The 14,605-nt window shown below is 38.0% G+C and overlaps 1 protein-coding gene across 1 annotated transcript in view; it reads left to right on the forward strand.

The window, feature by feature from the left end:
- CLUL1 (clusterin like 1) overlaps positions 1–14,513 on the forward strand; it is a 28,256-nt gene extending 13,743 nt beyond the window's left edge. Inside the window, 3 exon segments of the mRNA XM_030292572.1 lie at positions 2,435–2,572; positions 10,300–10,514; positions 14,334–14,513. Coding sequence (XP_030148432.1) covers positions 2,435–2,572; positions 10,300–10,514; positions 14,334–14,513 — 533 coding nt within the window.
- Positions 14,514–14,605: the final 92 nt, after the last annotated feature.

A 14,605-nucleotide genomic window follows, 5' to 3' on the forward strand; every position in this document is an offset into this window, starting at 1 on the left:
GTATTATTTCAAGCCACTACATTTGTGGTATTCTGTTACAACAGCAACAGGAAATGAATACAAGCCTCTTGTCAATTACGATGGCCAACATTGCCTGAGTGAGCACTGTGTATCTGGCAACCTTCATGGATGGGTTTTATTTGTCATGATTGTCCTAAGTGCTAAAATTAGAAAAGTAGCTAAAATTGAATAATGAACACCATTAAAAGGAAAGAGGCAGCAATAAAAATTCTGAAATATTTTGGTTATTAGTATTTTTTTCTTTGATTGAGTGTGATTTCATTTTTGTCGCCATATGGGAGAATTTCTTTCCTACCTCAATCTTTCTAGACCTAAGTTCCTACTGAAAGAGAATAAAATAGCTCTTGCAGTTGTCCTCACTTGCCTCATGAATCCCTGGCAAGGATAGATGGCGTCGAATGAAACTGTGTGGTGCAGTAGCCTGATGCAATGCTGGTTGCTGGGAGATATGAGCTCTAATCCCACATTGGAGAGTGTTGCTGCCTTTAATTTTCCCTCTGACTGGGGTGGGGAGACAGGCAAGTGGGGAGAGGAGATGGTTGCTATGAGTGACAGCACTGGAAGTAGCTGCCTAGAAGGGTCTAGAGCTCAGTGATGGGTTACTGTCATGCCATGGCACAGAATGAGGAACTGGTATCACATGGACCTGGAATTTGCCATCCCCGATCTACACACCAGGAGTTCAACTAGATGCTGGGAATAAGACCATGATTATGACACAGCTCCCTGACTTTTAGGAGCTCAGTCCAGAGAAAGGAAAACAGATCAGTGGACAACTACAAGACCATTGTAACTGAAATGACAGAAAAAGGTATGGAAGAATGACATGATTCAAATGATAAGACCAAATCCCTTCCCTCAACGGGCTCAGGGTCTAACAGAGAAGGTAAAAAAGCAAACAGTACATGAAGCAGAGACAAGCTCTACAGTAGAACCCTCAGTGACTACAGGGGACCGTTCAGGAAGGCAGCTGAGAAGAAATGACTTCCTATTCAACAAAAGGAGATGGTTGCCTTATACACCACATGATGTAACCAATGCCTCAGAGGTTTTTAAGCAACAGATTTCACAATTTATCTCAAAATGAAATGTTTTGTTTTAAAATGTTGATGATTCAATATAGGAGAAAATCATTGGGTTGTGAATTAGTAATAAATGTTTCCTAATGTGAAACACTCAGTTGAGAACTGTCAATTTTCTGTTGGATTTACTTCTTTTTCACGTCATCATTTTCATATGAATTATTAGTTCTTCCAGAAAAAAAAAAAGGGTTTCTCAAAAGTTGATCTGCTTTAGATGTTTTCCTAAATTCTTGATCCATTGTTTATAACATCATATATATGAAATGCAAAAGGAATAGTAATAAAGTAAATGCCTACCACCCAGTTTTAGAAATAGATATTCCCAGTGCCTTTGAAACTCCAATGTATTTCCCAATTTTGGCTTTAAAAGATTAAAATAATTAGAAAATTTTAAAAAAGGGGAATATTTATTTATTTCTGAGACAGAGAAAGACATACAGACAGATGGACAGAGTGTGAGTTGGGGAGGGGCAGAGAGCAAGGAGACACAGAATCCAAAGTAGGCTCCAGGCTCTGAGCTGTTGACAGAGTCTGACGCAGGGCTCGAATTCACAAACCGTGAGATCATGACCTGAGTCAAAGTTGGACACTTATCTGACCAAGTCACCTAGGAGCCCCTAGAAAAATTTTTAAATAGAAAGAAATCCAAAGAGAAAAGCAGCTTACAACTCCCTATTTAGTTAATCCATCGACATCAGAAATAAAATAATAAAAGTAAGACACACTAAATTTAAAATAATTCAAATATAGGGTGCCTGGGTGGCTCAGTCGGTTAAGTGTCTGACTCTTGATTTGGCTCAGGTCATGATCTCACAGGTTCGTGAAATGGAGCCCCATCAGGCTCTGTGCTGACAGCGCAAAGCCTGCTTAGGATTCTGTCTCTCCCTTTCTCTCTCTGCCCTTCCCCCGCTTACACTCTCTCTTTCTCTAAAAAAAATCAACATTTTTTTTAAATTAAAAAATAATTCAAATATATAAAAGAACAAAACAAATGAAAGCTGCCCTCTCACATCCCATCAAGTATGTCTTCCCAAAGATTCCTCATAATTCCCTCCAGAAAATAAAACCATATGCATTAACCTTTCTGAAGGAGGAGTGTACAAATAATAATGAATAATAATAATAGTAATGTGATTGTTGGATTAAAGAATATGTGCGATTTTTAATAGATGTCAAATTGTCCTAGCAAATGGTTGCAACAATGGACCTTCCTATGATTGAATATGGAAAGATTTTGAAAGAACTGGTAAGACAAAGAAATGACATCTAGTCCATGCCTTTAAAATGCAGACTCTAATGACATTAATGTGTAAACACTATGTTACCTGCAGACTCTAACCATGGAAGCCTGAGTTCAGAGATGTTGCCTGTGCAGAACAGGGGACCGTGTGCAGAACTTGGCCAAAATTTGTCAGAATGTTTCCAGTTTCATGCAAGATGCCAAAAATGTCAGGATTACCTGTGGGAAGGTAAATAATCATTATTTTCTCAAGGTTTCAATAGTATTCTGGTCAGAGGTCAAAATCACACTTTTGCAAGCATCATGGATTCATTTATTTTCCTTCAAGCACTTTTTATGCATGTTTATTTCCATCTAGGGGTGCTCAGCATAGTTTTGTAAGCTTTTGTTATTCAAAAGTAGGTCAACTCGCTTTTTTCCTTATTTAAAATTCCCTCCTGTTCCTGTGAAACTTTTTGGGGTTAAAGACAGAGAAACACTAATGTGTGCAAAAGAGAAGTAGGGGCAAATTAAGGCACTCTTTCCTTTTTACCACAAGGAAATAAAATCCCACCACGGAAGCAATCTTCCCATTGTGTAAGCAAATTGTTAGCCACGTGAGTTTTTGTTTTTGCATTTTTTTCTTAAGTTTATTTATTTATTTATTTAGAGAGAGCTCAAGCAGGGGAGGAGCAGAGAGAGAGAATCCCAGGCATGCTCCATGCTGTCAGCAGGAAGAGCCCCATATGGGTTCCATCTCATGGAGAGAGATCATGACCTGAGCTGAGATCAAGGGTCAGGTGCTTAACAGACTGAGCCATCCAGGCGCCCCAACTGAGTTTTTATTTTTAAGTGGCATTAACTCTTTCCAGCTGGTGGGTAAATCACTAATTAGAATTTAAATATGTAAAGTGGCTCCTCATACAGTCTTCCCCTCCCAGACCTAGCAAAGAGTGGCCTTCGGTTCCTTCCCCAGGTGAGAAATCCTTCTCTTGCCTGGCAGCCCCCCTTCTCCCACCCTTCCCTTAGCTAAAGTCACTCCTCCCACCTGCTAGGGCCCCAACACATTTTCTACAAAAGCCACGAGATTTCAATTCCTGTGTTTCTGCATTTCACCTCGCTAAAGGAAGGAAATTCTAAAAAGCAAGGTTGAATAGAAACTGGACCTTTCTGTTGTTTCTCCTGAATTGTGAATTGAGTGACTCTGCACCTCTGTTTCATCATTTGGAGAATGGCAATAATATATCTATTTTATACGGGTGTTTTGCAGATTAAATAAAATGGCTGACATACTAATGATTTTCATTATTCAAGTCTTTGCTTTTTAAGTCACAGTTATAAGGTTGCATACAGAAACAAGTTTTTTTATAACAGAAAAATTTACACAAATACACTGACTGCCTACAAAAATAGTCTCATGCAAACATCCCATCTATGTATCACTAACTTCCTTTCAACCAGTTAAGAACTTTTATGAATAATCTCTCTCTATCATAAAATAATACAGAAGATGGGAGGGGGGATTGGAGGAAGGTGGCCAATAGATACAAGCTTCCAGTTATGACATAAATAGGTGCTAAGCATGTAACCTTCAACATGATGACTACAGCTAACACTGCTGTGTGATGTATAGGAAAGTTGGTAAGAGAGATCCTAACAGTTCTCATCACAAGGAGAAATTTTGTTTTCTTTTTGTTGGATCTATATGATATGATGGATGTTAACTCAACCTATTACAATAAGTATTTCACAACATATGTAAATCAGACCATCATACTTTACACCTTATACTTCTATCTGTCAGTTACTGCTCAATAAAACTGGAAAAAATATGGAAGAAATCAGATTATATAATACAAATGTCTCAGATATCAATATACATCAGACAATGCATCAGATATGGTACAAATCAGGTAATATAGAATACATGCAATGTGTTTAAAAAAAATTGTTTTTAATTTTAAGTAGACTCCACACCCAGTGTGGAGCTTGAACTCAAGACTCTGAGATTAAGAGTTGCGTGTTCTACCAACTGAGCCAGACAGATACCCTGAATACATGCCATGTTAATCGACTGCTGCATAGGTAAAACATCAAGGAAAGAATGTTCTAATGTGCTCCCATGTAACTTAAAACTTTTATTATAAAATGCATTTTGTTATAAATGTACAAAGAGTAAAAGAAAAAAAACCCAAGTGCCTACATCCCGGATTAAGAAATAAAACATCACCAAAATAGATGAAACTCCCTCTGTGATCTTCCAAATCACATCCTCTTTATCTCCTCAAAAGGAAACTGCTATTTTGAATTTAGTGTTTATTATTTCTTTTCCCTTCTTTATACTGTTATCACATGTATATATATATATAATACACACAGCATATTTGGCAATGTGTTACATGTTTTTAATTTATATTGTCAAAGTATCATTTTTAACTTTAAAACTATGACTCGTACAAATATAAAATGAGCACATGTCAAGATTAATTTGTCCCATTAATGAGGGAATCAGCAAAGTATTAAAGCTGTTACAAAGGAGTACAGGACAGACTGAAGTATTTACAGTCAAAGATAGAATGTTGAAGTCAGATAGCAAAATTAGATATAATTTTGCCCTAAACTATGCCCTAAAGGGCATAAAACTATGCCCTAAAGGGCAATAAAACTATAAGTTTTGCAGTTATGTTTTCTATTAGACCAAAATAATTTATATCTCTACTGGACAAAAACCATTTGCAACTTTTCAATCTAGGATGTTCTCTGGCCCTGAGCAACACTAAGTAGTAAATCCAACAAAAGATCATTTCTTTAGAGAATCAAAGAATCTGTAGGTAGGCAGGCCTTTTAGGCAATGTTTTACATGACATTAAAAAGGTATGCAGCCATTTTTTTTTTCTTTTTAATTTGAGAGAGGACGCAAACATGAGCCTGGGAGAGGGACAGAGGGAGAGAGAGGGAGAGAATATGAGAGAGAGAGAGAGAGAGAGAGAATCTTAAGCAGGCTTTATGACCTGAGCTGAAATCAAGAGTCAGATGCTCAACCGACTGAGCCATCCAGGTGCCCCAACATGCAGCCATTCTTCTGCCTTGTTTCCAAATTTTGGATACTTTTTCTTAACAGTGTAAATATATTGCTTATGTATTCTTTTGCAGCTTGGTTATACAGTATAGTTTGGGACAGTTAGCCATATGAATACATGTTCTGATTCATTAATTCACTGATGTGTTGGTCTCTGTAGGCATATCACAATTTACCCATTCTCCTTAAGTGTATTTAAGTTGCTTCCATGTTTTTCTATTACAAACAACCCTTCTACATTTTGTCAAACAATAATTTTGCCTCTTTAATCAATATTTGATTCTTTCCTTGTTCTAAGACTATGTACATAGCTATAATTATAGATATAAGATCTTATAAATCTTATAATAAATAAATCTTATATTTGATAAATATTTTCCAAGAGATCATAAATCTTTTTGTTTTTCCACTATTTACCATACATTTTTGTCCTGATTTTAATTTTTTATTTTTACAATAGATGATCCTTTTTTAATATTTATTTATTTTTGAGAAAGAGAGAGAGCATGAGCGGGTTAGGGGCAGAGAGAGAGGGAGAGAGAGAATCCCAAACGAGTTCTGTGCTATCAGTGTAGAGTCCTACACGGGCTTGAACTCACAAACCGTGAGATCCTGACCCCAGCCAAATCAAGAGTTGGCTGCTTAACCAACTGAGCCACCCTGGTGCCCCTGGCCTTGATTGTAAACAGATTTTCTGTAAGTGACTATTTTCCTCTTTTTCCATATCAATTACTGGTACTGTATATAACAATTCAAAATAGTAGTTTCCTTTTGAGAGAACAGAGAGGTTTTAATGTGGAAGGGGCACAATGGGAGTTTCACGTATTTAGGTAATATTTTATTTCTTAATATAGTTGGTAGGCACATGGGAATTATACCAAAGAACTTCTGTGTCCTGCCCACTTTGTTAAATGACCATATAACTATCAATTAAATTAGATCTCCTTTGGGGCGCCTGGGTGGCGCAGTCGGTTAAGCGTCCGACTTCAGCCAGGTCACGATCTCGCGGTCCATGAGTTCGAGCCCCGCGTCAGGCTCTGGGCTGATGGCTCGGAGCCTGGAGCCTGTTTCCGATTCTGTGTCTCCCTCTCTCTCTGCCCCTCCCCCGTTCATGCTCTGTCTCTCTCTGTCTCAAAAATAAATAAAACGTTGAAAAAAATTTAAAAAAAAAAAATAAAATAAATTAGATCTCCTTGAATGTGACATAGGCAATATTAATAATACTTAAGAACAATAGGCATAAATTGAGACCTCTCCTAGGCAGAAGGGAACGTATGTATTGTAGATTAAAAACAAAATGGCCACAGTATTTTGTGGTTTCTGCCATCAAGAGATAGTCTGCGGGCGCCTGGGTGGCGCAGTCGGTTAAGCGTCCGACTTCAGCCAGGTCACGATCTCGCGGTCCGTGAGTTCGAGCCCCGCATCGGGCTCTGGCTGATGGCTCAGAGCCTGGAGCCTGTTCCGATTCTGTGTCTCCCTCTCTCTGCCCCTCCCCTGTTCATGCTCTGTCTCTCTCTGTCTCAAAAATAAATAAATGTTAAAAAAAAAAAAAAAAAAAAAAGAGATAGTCTGCTTTTCCAGTCCATGAATCTGGGCTTGGCCATGGGTCTGTCCTTAGTGAATGAGACATTGGCAAATGTGACCAAAGTGCAGACTTGAAACATGCTTGTAAATTAAAGCTTGTCCTTCCTCTCTTGCAGTTGGAAACCTATCTACCATATGAACATTTGTGTATCTCCTTTGGAGAAATGCCTATTCAAATCCTTTGCCCATATTTTAATTTTATTATTTTTTTAATGTTTATTTATTTGAGAGAGAGAGAAAGAGGAAAAGAGAGGAGAGAGACAGAGAGAGAGAGAGAGAGAGGAGAGAGAACATGACTGGGGGAAGGGCAGAGAGAAAGGGAGAGACAGAATCCCAAGCAGGCTCCATGCTGTCAGTGCAGAGCTGGATGCAAACTGTGAGATCATGAGCTGAACCGAAATCAAGAATTGGCCACTTAACCAACAGAGCCACCCAGTTGCCCCATGTTATTATTTTTTTTTTTATTGTTGAGTTGTAAGAGTTCTTAATATATTCTAGATACTAAACCCATATCAGATATATTATTCACAAATATTTTCTCCCATGTGCTGCCTTTTTACTTTTGGAATGGTGCCCTTTGAAATATGATAATATTCCATTTTGATAAAGTCTAATTTGTCTATTTCTTTTTTTCTATTTTTGTATTTTGATGCCATATCTAAGAAACCATTGCCTAATCCAAGATCCCATAGATTTATACTTACGTTTCACCTAACAGACTTACATATTTAGTTCATATGTTTAGGTCTCTGATACTTTTTTTTTTTTTAACGTTTATTCATTTTTGAGAGTCAGAGAGAGACAGAGCATGAGCAGGGAAGGGGCAGAGAGAGAAGGAGACACAGAATCCGAAGCAGGCTCCAGGCTCTAAGCTGTCAGCACAGAGCCCCATGCGGGACTCAAACTCACAAACTGAGATCATGACCTGAGCTGAAGTCAGACGCTCAACCAACTGAGCCACCCAGGCGCCCCTCTGATACATTTTGAGTTCATTTTTGTATATGGTGTGAGGGAGGAGTCTAACTTCTTTCTTTCACAGTTGGATATCCAGTTATCTCAGTTCTACTTCTTGAAAAGACTGTTCTTTTCCCCATAGAATTATCTTGGCATCTTTGTTGAAAATCCATTGACAGCAAATGTAGGGTTTATTTCTGGACTCTCAATTCTATTCCATTGATCCATATGTCTGTCCGAAGCCAATACCACATGTTTTGACAGTTGTACTGTGTAGGAAGTTTTGAAATTAGGAAGTGTGATGGTCCAACTTTGTTCTTCGTTTTCAAGATTCTTTTGGTTATCCTGGGCCCTTTGCCTTTCTATATAAATTTTGGGATCAGCTTGCCAATTTCTGCAGAAAGGAAATTTGGCAATCTATAGATCAATTTGTGGAGTATTGCCGTTCTAACAATATTAAGTCTTCCAATCCATCAGCGTGTCTTTCCATTTATTTAAATCTTCTCTAATTTCTTTCAAAGATGTTTTTTAGTTTTCAGTTACAAGTCCTCCACTTAAAATTTTTTTCATGAGCATTCCCTCTCTCTCTGGCCTCCCCCGCTCATCCTCTGTGTGTGTGTCTCTTAAAAAGGGTGGGGGGGGTGCCTGGGTGGCTCAGTGGGTTACGTGTCCGACTTGGGCTCAGGTCATGATCTCACCGTTCATGAGTTTGAGCCCCACATCAGGCTTTGAGCTGACAGCTCAGCCTGGAGCCTACTTCAGATTCTGTGTCTCCCTTTCTGCCCTCCCCTGCTCATGCTCTGTCCTCTCTGTCTTTCTCTCAAAAATAAACATTAAAAAATTAAAAAAATTTTTTTTTCATAAGCAATTTGTTCTTTTTGATGCTATTGTGAATGCAGTTGTTTTCTTAATTTCAGTTTTGGTTTGTTCATAGTATATAGAAATACAACTGATTTTTATATATTGATCTTGTATTCTGCAACCTTGCTGAACTGTTTATTAGTTTTTATAGTTTTCTGTGTGTATGTATTCCTAGGACTTTCTACATACAAGATCATGTCATCTGTGAATATAGTTTTACTTTTTCCTTTTCTGTGTGATTGTATTTTGCATGAAGTTTCACCTTTGTTCCATGAGAATCTTTTTTCCTGGTGATCTCTTAAAGAGGAAATGAGTGTCCCTTTGTAGAATTCTGCTTGCCTAAATCATGAGGAAAATCACCACCTTCTTCCCCCATAATTAAAATCTATATATTTATATTACTATTCTAAAAGTTAACAACTCTGAAGTTGCACATGAAGACATTTTAAAAGAATATCTGAATCTCCTTTGAAATGTATACTATATCTTAACTGTAACTCCCTTTGTTTTCAAAATGTTTTCGTGAATCACTTTTCAAAAGTATGCTGTTACAAGTTGGTTTCCTTATAAGTACAAGGGTCTCCCTCTCCTAAAGATCTCAAAATGATTTCTGAAAAAGTATGAGATGCCAGGGAATCTCGCGTTATATTTTAAGTATCAAAAAGAAACCTACAAATTGATGTATAAGACCTCAGATGAGGTAGTCACCCAGCTCTGGTTGGTGAATTCTCTCCTACCCCTATTTTCCTGAAGGCATGGCTTTTTAGTAAACAGGAAAAGACACACTGTAGAAAGTCTGTGGTGTTTTTCCATAACAACAACCTCTTACGGTCCCAAATGCCCTAACACAGACTCATCCATAGTCTGCAGATAATCTTTACACAATATCAAACAAGTTGCTCATCAGCACAGCTATGTTAATTCCTATAATCCTGTTTCAGTTCAGATGGGCTGTTGTGCAATATAGCACAGAGCTGCAGAATCTCAGTGGCTCGTAAGCACAAAGGTTTATTTCTCACTCTGTGCTGTGTCAATTACAGTTTGAGTGGAAGGCCTGTTACCTCCACTATATGGAAGAGAACTAGTTCTGCCATCAGGGGAAGGGGAACATGATAAATCCTTAACTGTTCTTTAGGCTTCCTCCAGAAGTGAGACACATCACTTTGAAGATGGCCACACTCAACTTCAAGGTGGCAGGGAGGCCCAGTCTCCCATGTGTCCCAATCAGAATATCAGTGAGTCGTCCAAATGACCTTCAGAGACATTACCAAAAGGAGGAAAAGGAAAAGGAACATTTGTTAAATCACCAATATGTGACTGTCTTGTGATCAAGCACTTTACAGTGTTATTTCATTCATAACCATTTTACCTAATTGAAAACTCACTCAAGATCAAAAGCCTGGAAATAGAAAGCTTAAGGGCTGGGATTTAAACCCACATCACCCAACTCCAAATTTCATGGGCATTTTCCTTTACCATGTTACGTTCTTCTTTGCTAGACTGTCCCGATGTACCTGAACTGCACACAAAAGTAGATGAGGCCCTCAGATTGGTCAACGTGTCCCATGAGCAATATGCCCAGATTCTCCAGATGACCCAGCATCACCTGGAGGACACCACATATCTGATGGAGAAGATGAGAGAGCAATTTGGCTGGGTGACTGAACTGGCAAACCAGACCCCAGGAACTGAGAGCACCTTCAACTCCATAAAGGTAATGGAGAGACCCAAGAACAGATATGGAGATTACATGTGCATACACTGATATTTTTTCTGTTAATTCACTTATTAAGTACATCTGCATTTGAAAACAAGCTGTAGGAGGATATTCATATTTCCATCATGATTGCATTCAGGCTGACCTGCTACAATGTAGTGCATGGTCCTTAGAAATAAGAAATTCCTTGGGAATGCAAGCTGGTGCAGCCACTCTGGAAAACAGTATGGAGGTTCCTCAAAAAACTAAAAATAGAACTACCCTACAACCCAGCATATCCACGGGATACAGGTGCTGTTTCAAAGGGACCATGCACCCCCATGTTTATAGCAGCACTATCAACAATAGCCAAAGTATGGAAAGAATGTCCATCGATGGATGAATGAATAAAGAAGATGTGGTACACACACACACACACACACACACACACACAGTGGAGTATTACTCAGCAATCAAAAAGAATGAAATCTTGCCATTTGCAACTACGTGGATGGAACTGGAGGGTATTATGCTAAGTGAAATTAGTCAGAGAAAGACAAAAATTATATGACTTCATTCATATGAAGACTTTAAGAGACAAAACAGATGAACATAAGGGAAAGGAAACAAAAATATAAAAACAGGGAGGGGGACAAAACAGAAGAGACTCATAAATACGGAGAACAAACTGAGGGTTACTGGAGGGGTTGTGTGAGGGGGGATGGGCTAAATGGGTAAGAGGCGCTAAGGCATCTACTCCTGAAATCATTGTTGCACTATATGCTAACTAATTTGGATGTAAATTAAAAAATAAAAAATAAAACAAGTTAAAAAACAAACAAAAAGAAATAAGAAATTCTATAAAGAAAACCAATTTAAAATGCAAAATATCTTCTATCCAGACATGGCCAATTCTGATATAATTAACTTATGCAAGTAACCTTGAAGAAACCTGATCAGTGCAGTTTTGAGAGACAAGACTTACAGGTAAAGCAACGAGTTCAAATGCTGACCCTGATACTCAGCAGCTGAGTAAGTTTGGGAAAGTTCCATACCCTTTCTAGGTCTGTTTTTCCACTTGAAAAAAATGGAAATAATAACAGCTAACTCAAAAACTGATGTTTGTAAAGTAGTTAGTATAGGTTCCTTACTCAAAGCAAGGGCTTTGTAAATTTAGCTCTCAATAGTTTTTGAAACAAAAAGCTGCTGACTTACCTTGAGAGTTATGTTTACATCAAAACGTAGTGCCATCTGAAGTTGCACTTTATGCCATGTTTCCCACATTCAGTCAATAGCTCCTGTTGCATAACATAAAACAGTGACTGAATTTCTCTTCTGACCAACTCCTCCTACCCTCACTCCCACAACACACACTAGGTTAACAAACAAGGCTAGTGACTCCCGAAGAGGTTAGTATCGGTGGATTCCTAAGAAGACCTGGATACAAAAATCACTGGGCAGAGCAACTGAAGAAGCATATTTTGTGCAGTGTGTAATGTCAGTGCGTTACTCAGATTGCCACGGATACCTCTTACCAACTTTGGCTGGTGCCCGCTGCTAACCGTTCACCCTCTCCCCAACCCTTCTCCAAAGGGTGCCCTTGGGGCCATTTAAGAGCTCCCTGCTGCATCAGGCTAGGCCAGAGGTCACCTGAAGCCACATCCTAGATTAGCTTCTCCCTCTTGCCTATGTTGCTTTGCCTAATCCCCCCAAAAGTTTCACCTGAAGGCACCCTTAATAATTGCTTTTGTCAGAGTCTCAGGCTCTGTTTCCAGAGAATCTGAATATGTGACATTCTGTGTCCTATAATATCTGTCTCTTTCAAACTGAAAGTTGAGACATAGGTTTAGAGAGTCCATCCAGTACATTAAACAAACAAAACAAAACAGAATAGGGCAGACTAAGAGAAAGAGTGCAGTGTACTTAACAAATCATATGCATATATCATGGAACTTTCATTTCCATTACATGGTGTGTGTATGTGTGTAAATATGAGTGTATGCATATATATATATGTATGCATATATATATGAGTATATATATGCATATATATGCATATATATGAGTATATGTATGCATATATATAGAGTGTATGCATATATATATATATATATAGTGCGTATTTTTGAGTCATGATGTAAAAATGTATTTGTAACTGTTGACCACAGTCAAACAGTTCTGAAAGTCACTCTCCCAACCCGGCTGATTCTCTGACTTATTTCCTTCATCAGCTAGTTTATACTCTAGAGGAGTAAATAATTCAGTATACTTGATCATTCTTACAAACCACACACTTTTCAGCTAATGAGGAAAAGGTCTTGTCTTGAAGAATAAAATCTGAAGACAATGTTGAGTAGTGCTTTCAGTCTTTAGAAAGTTACAGCCAGAGTAATTGCTTTCATAATCGTCAGTATTTTCCATTCTATGCCGCAGTTTTTTCCATTCTAGTGTCTCTGGGTAACACTAATAGGTTTACCTAAAATTCTTTATATTGACAACAAAAGCAGTTCTATATAAAAATCTCCATATAAATAAAATTATGGTTTTCAGGTGATAATTCTTCTAATAGTCATGGTCCTAACGAGCACTTACTATGTGTCAGGCAATGTTCTAAGGACTTTTTCCATACACCAGATTGTTTAATACTCTCAGTGGTCCTATAAGGTATTGTTTTTTCACATTTTTTCAGATGAGGTACAGAGAAGTTAAGCAACTTGTCTGAGGTCACACTGCTAGCAAGTGGTAGAACAGGGAGTTAAACCCAAGCAGCATTTCTCCAGAATTTCTGGACCTTAACCACTTTGCTGAACTACCCGTAAAAGTTATTTTATCAAAACAACTCTTATTTCATCATGTAACAGAAAGTGCAAAGCCATACACAGCAAGTACTGAAGAGGCATATACAAGTATGTAAACTTTCTGGCAAGTAAAAACAGTTATGCCCTTTAGGTTGTAATTACATGGTGTTAGCTTTATAATTATTTATTAAACTAGACAAAAATGCTTTATGCAGTTTTTATGTGGTTATATTCACCAAAAGGAAAAGAGCTGGGAGAAATCATGTTAGCTATTTCTTTACATACTAGAATTAAGAAATTATCAGTTTTATTTGGCTTCTTAAGATTTGCTTTAGGTTTTTTTTTTTTTGATAAGGAGGTTATTTGAAAACGTTTTAAAAATAGTTCTCTTAAGGTTACATCAACTTGCATGTCAGTACAGTTTCATTTTAAATTATTAAAATCAAAGTATGTGCACTTGAGAATTCATTGAGAGTAACCGCCATGACTTTCAGATGACTGGTTCTCACCAAAATCACATAACAACCATAAATTGTAAATTTCCTAGGAAAATACAGTATAAAACTTGGTGCATCACATAAATAGTTGTGACTCTGATGGTAGCGCTCACCAAATATTCTGTCTGCTCACTCATATTTTCTAGCTCCTCCTGCTGTTAAATGGTGCCATGTGGCAAGTCCCGGCCAGTGAAATATGAAGAAAACTGACAAGGGTTATTTCTAGACTAGATAGTGCAGGGCTTATACACTCTCCGTGTCTGCCAGGGGCACAAAGAAAGCCATGCATTCCTCATGCTACAGCCATGAGACGACCTGCCAGTGTCAACCAGGGTCCTGAATGTTGGAGGCTATACAGAGCCCCTGAAATGGACATGTAACATGAGCAAGAAGTAAATGTTTGTTGTATGAAGCCACTGGGATGTTGGGGCTACTCTGTTACCTCAGCATAAACCTAGCCTATCCTGACTAAGTGGTATTAAGTTAATCCTGAATGTGCATTGGGGTTTAGTAATCTTTTACTGTATAATCCTTCTTCTTAGGTGGTTCCAGATGTTCATGAAGGGAATTTTCCCAAACAAGATGAAACAATGATAGACTTGAGCATTCTGCCTTCTCCCAATTTCACACTCAAGATCCCTCCTGAAGACAGTGATGACAGTTCTAACTTCATTAGCTACGTGCTGGCGAAAGCTGTGCAGCATTTTAAGAAACACTTTTAAAATTGGTAAGCAGAGTGCCAAGTTAAACATGCCTTGTTGATAGGAATAGATGATTCATAAAAGAGAAAAACAACAAAACTAGTTTTAAAATA

This window comes from Lynx canadensis, chromosome D3 (genome assembly GCF_007474595.2).
Source record: "Lynx canadensis isolate LIC74 chromosome D3, mLynCan4.pri.v2, whole genome shotgun sequence".
Lineage (NCBI taxonomy): Eukaryota > Metazoa > Chordata > Mammalia > Carnivora > Felidae > Lynx > Lynx canadensis.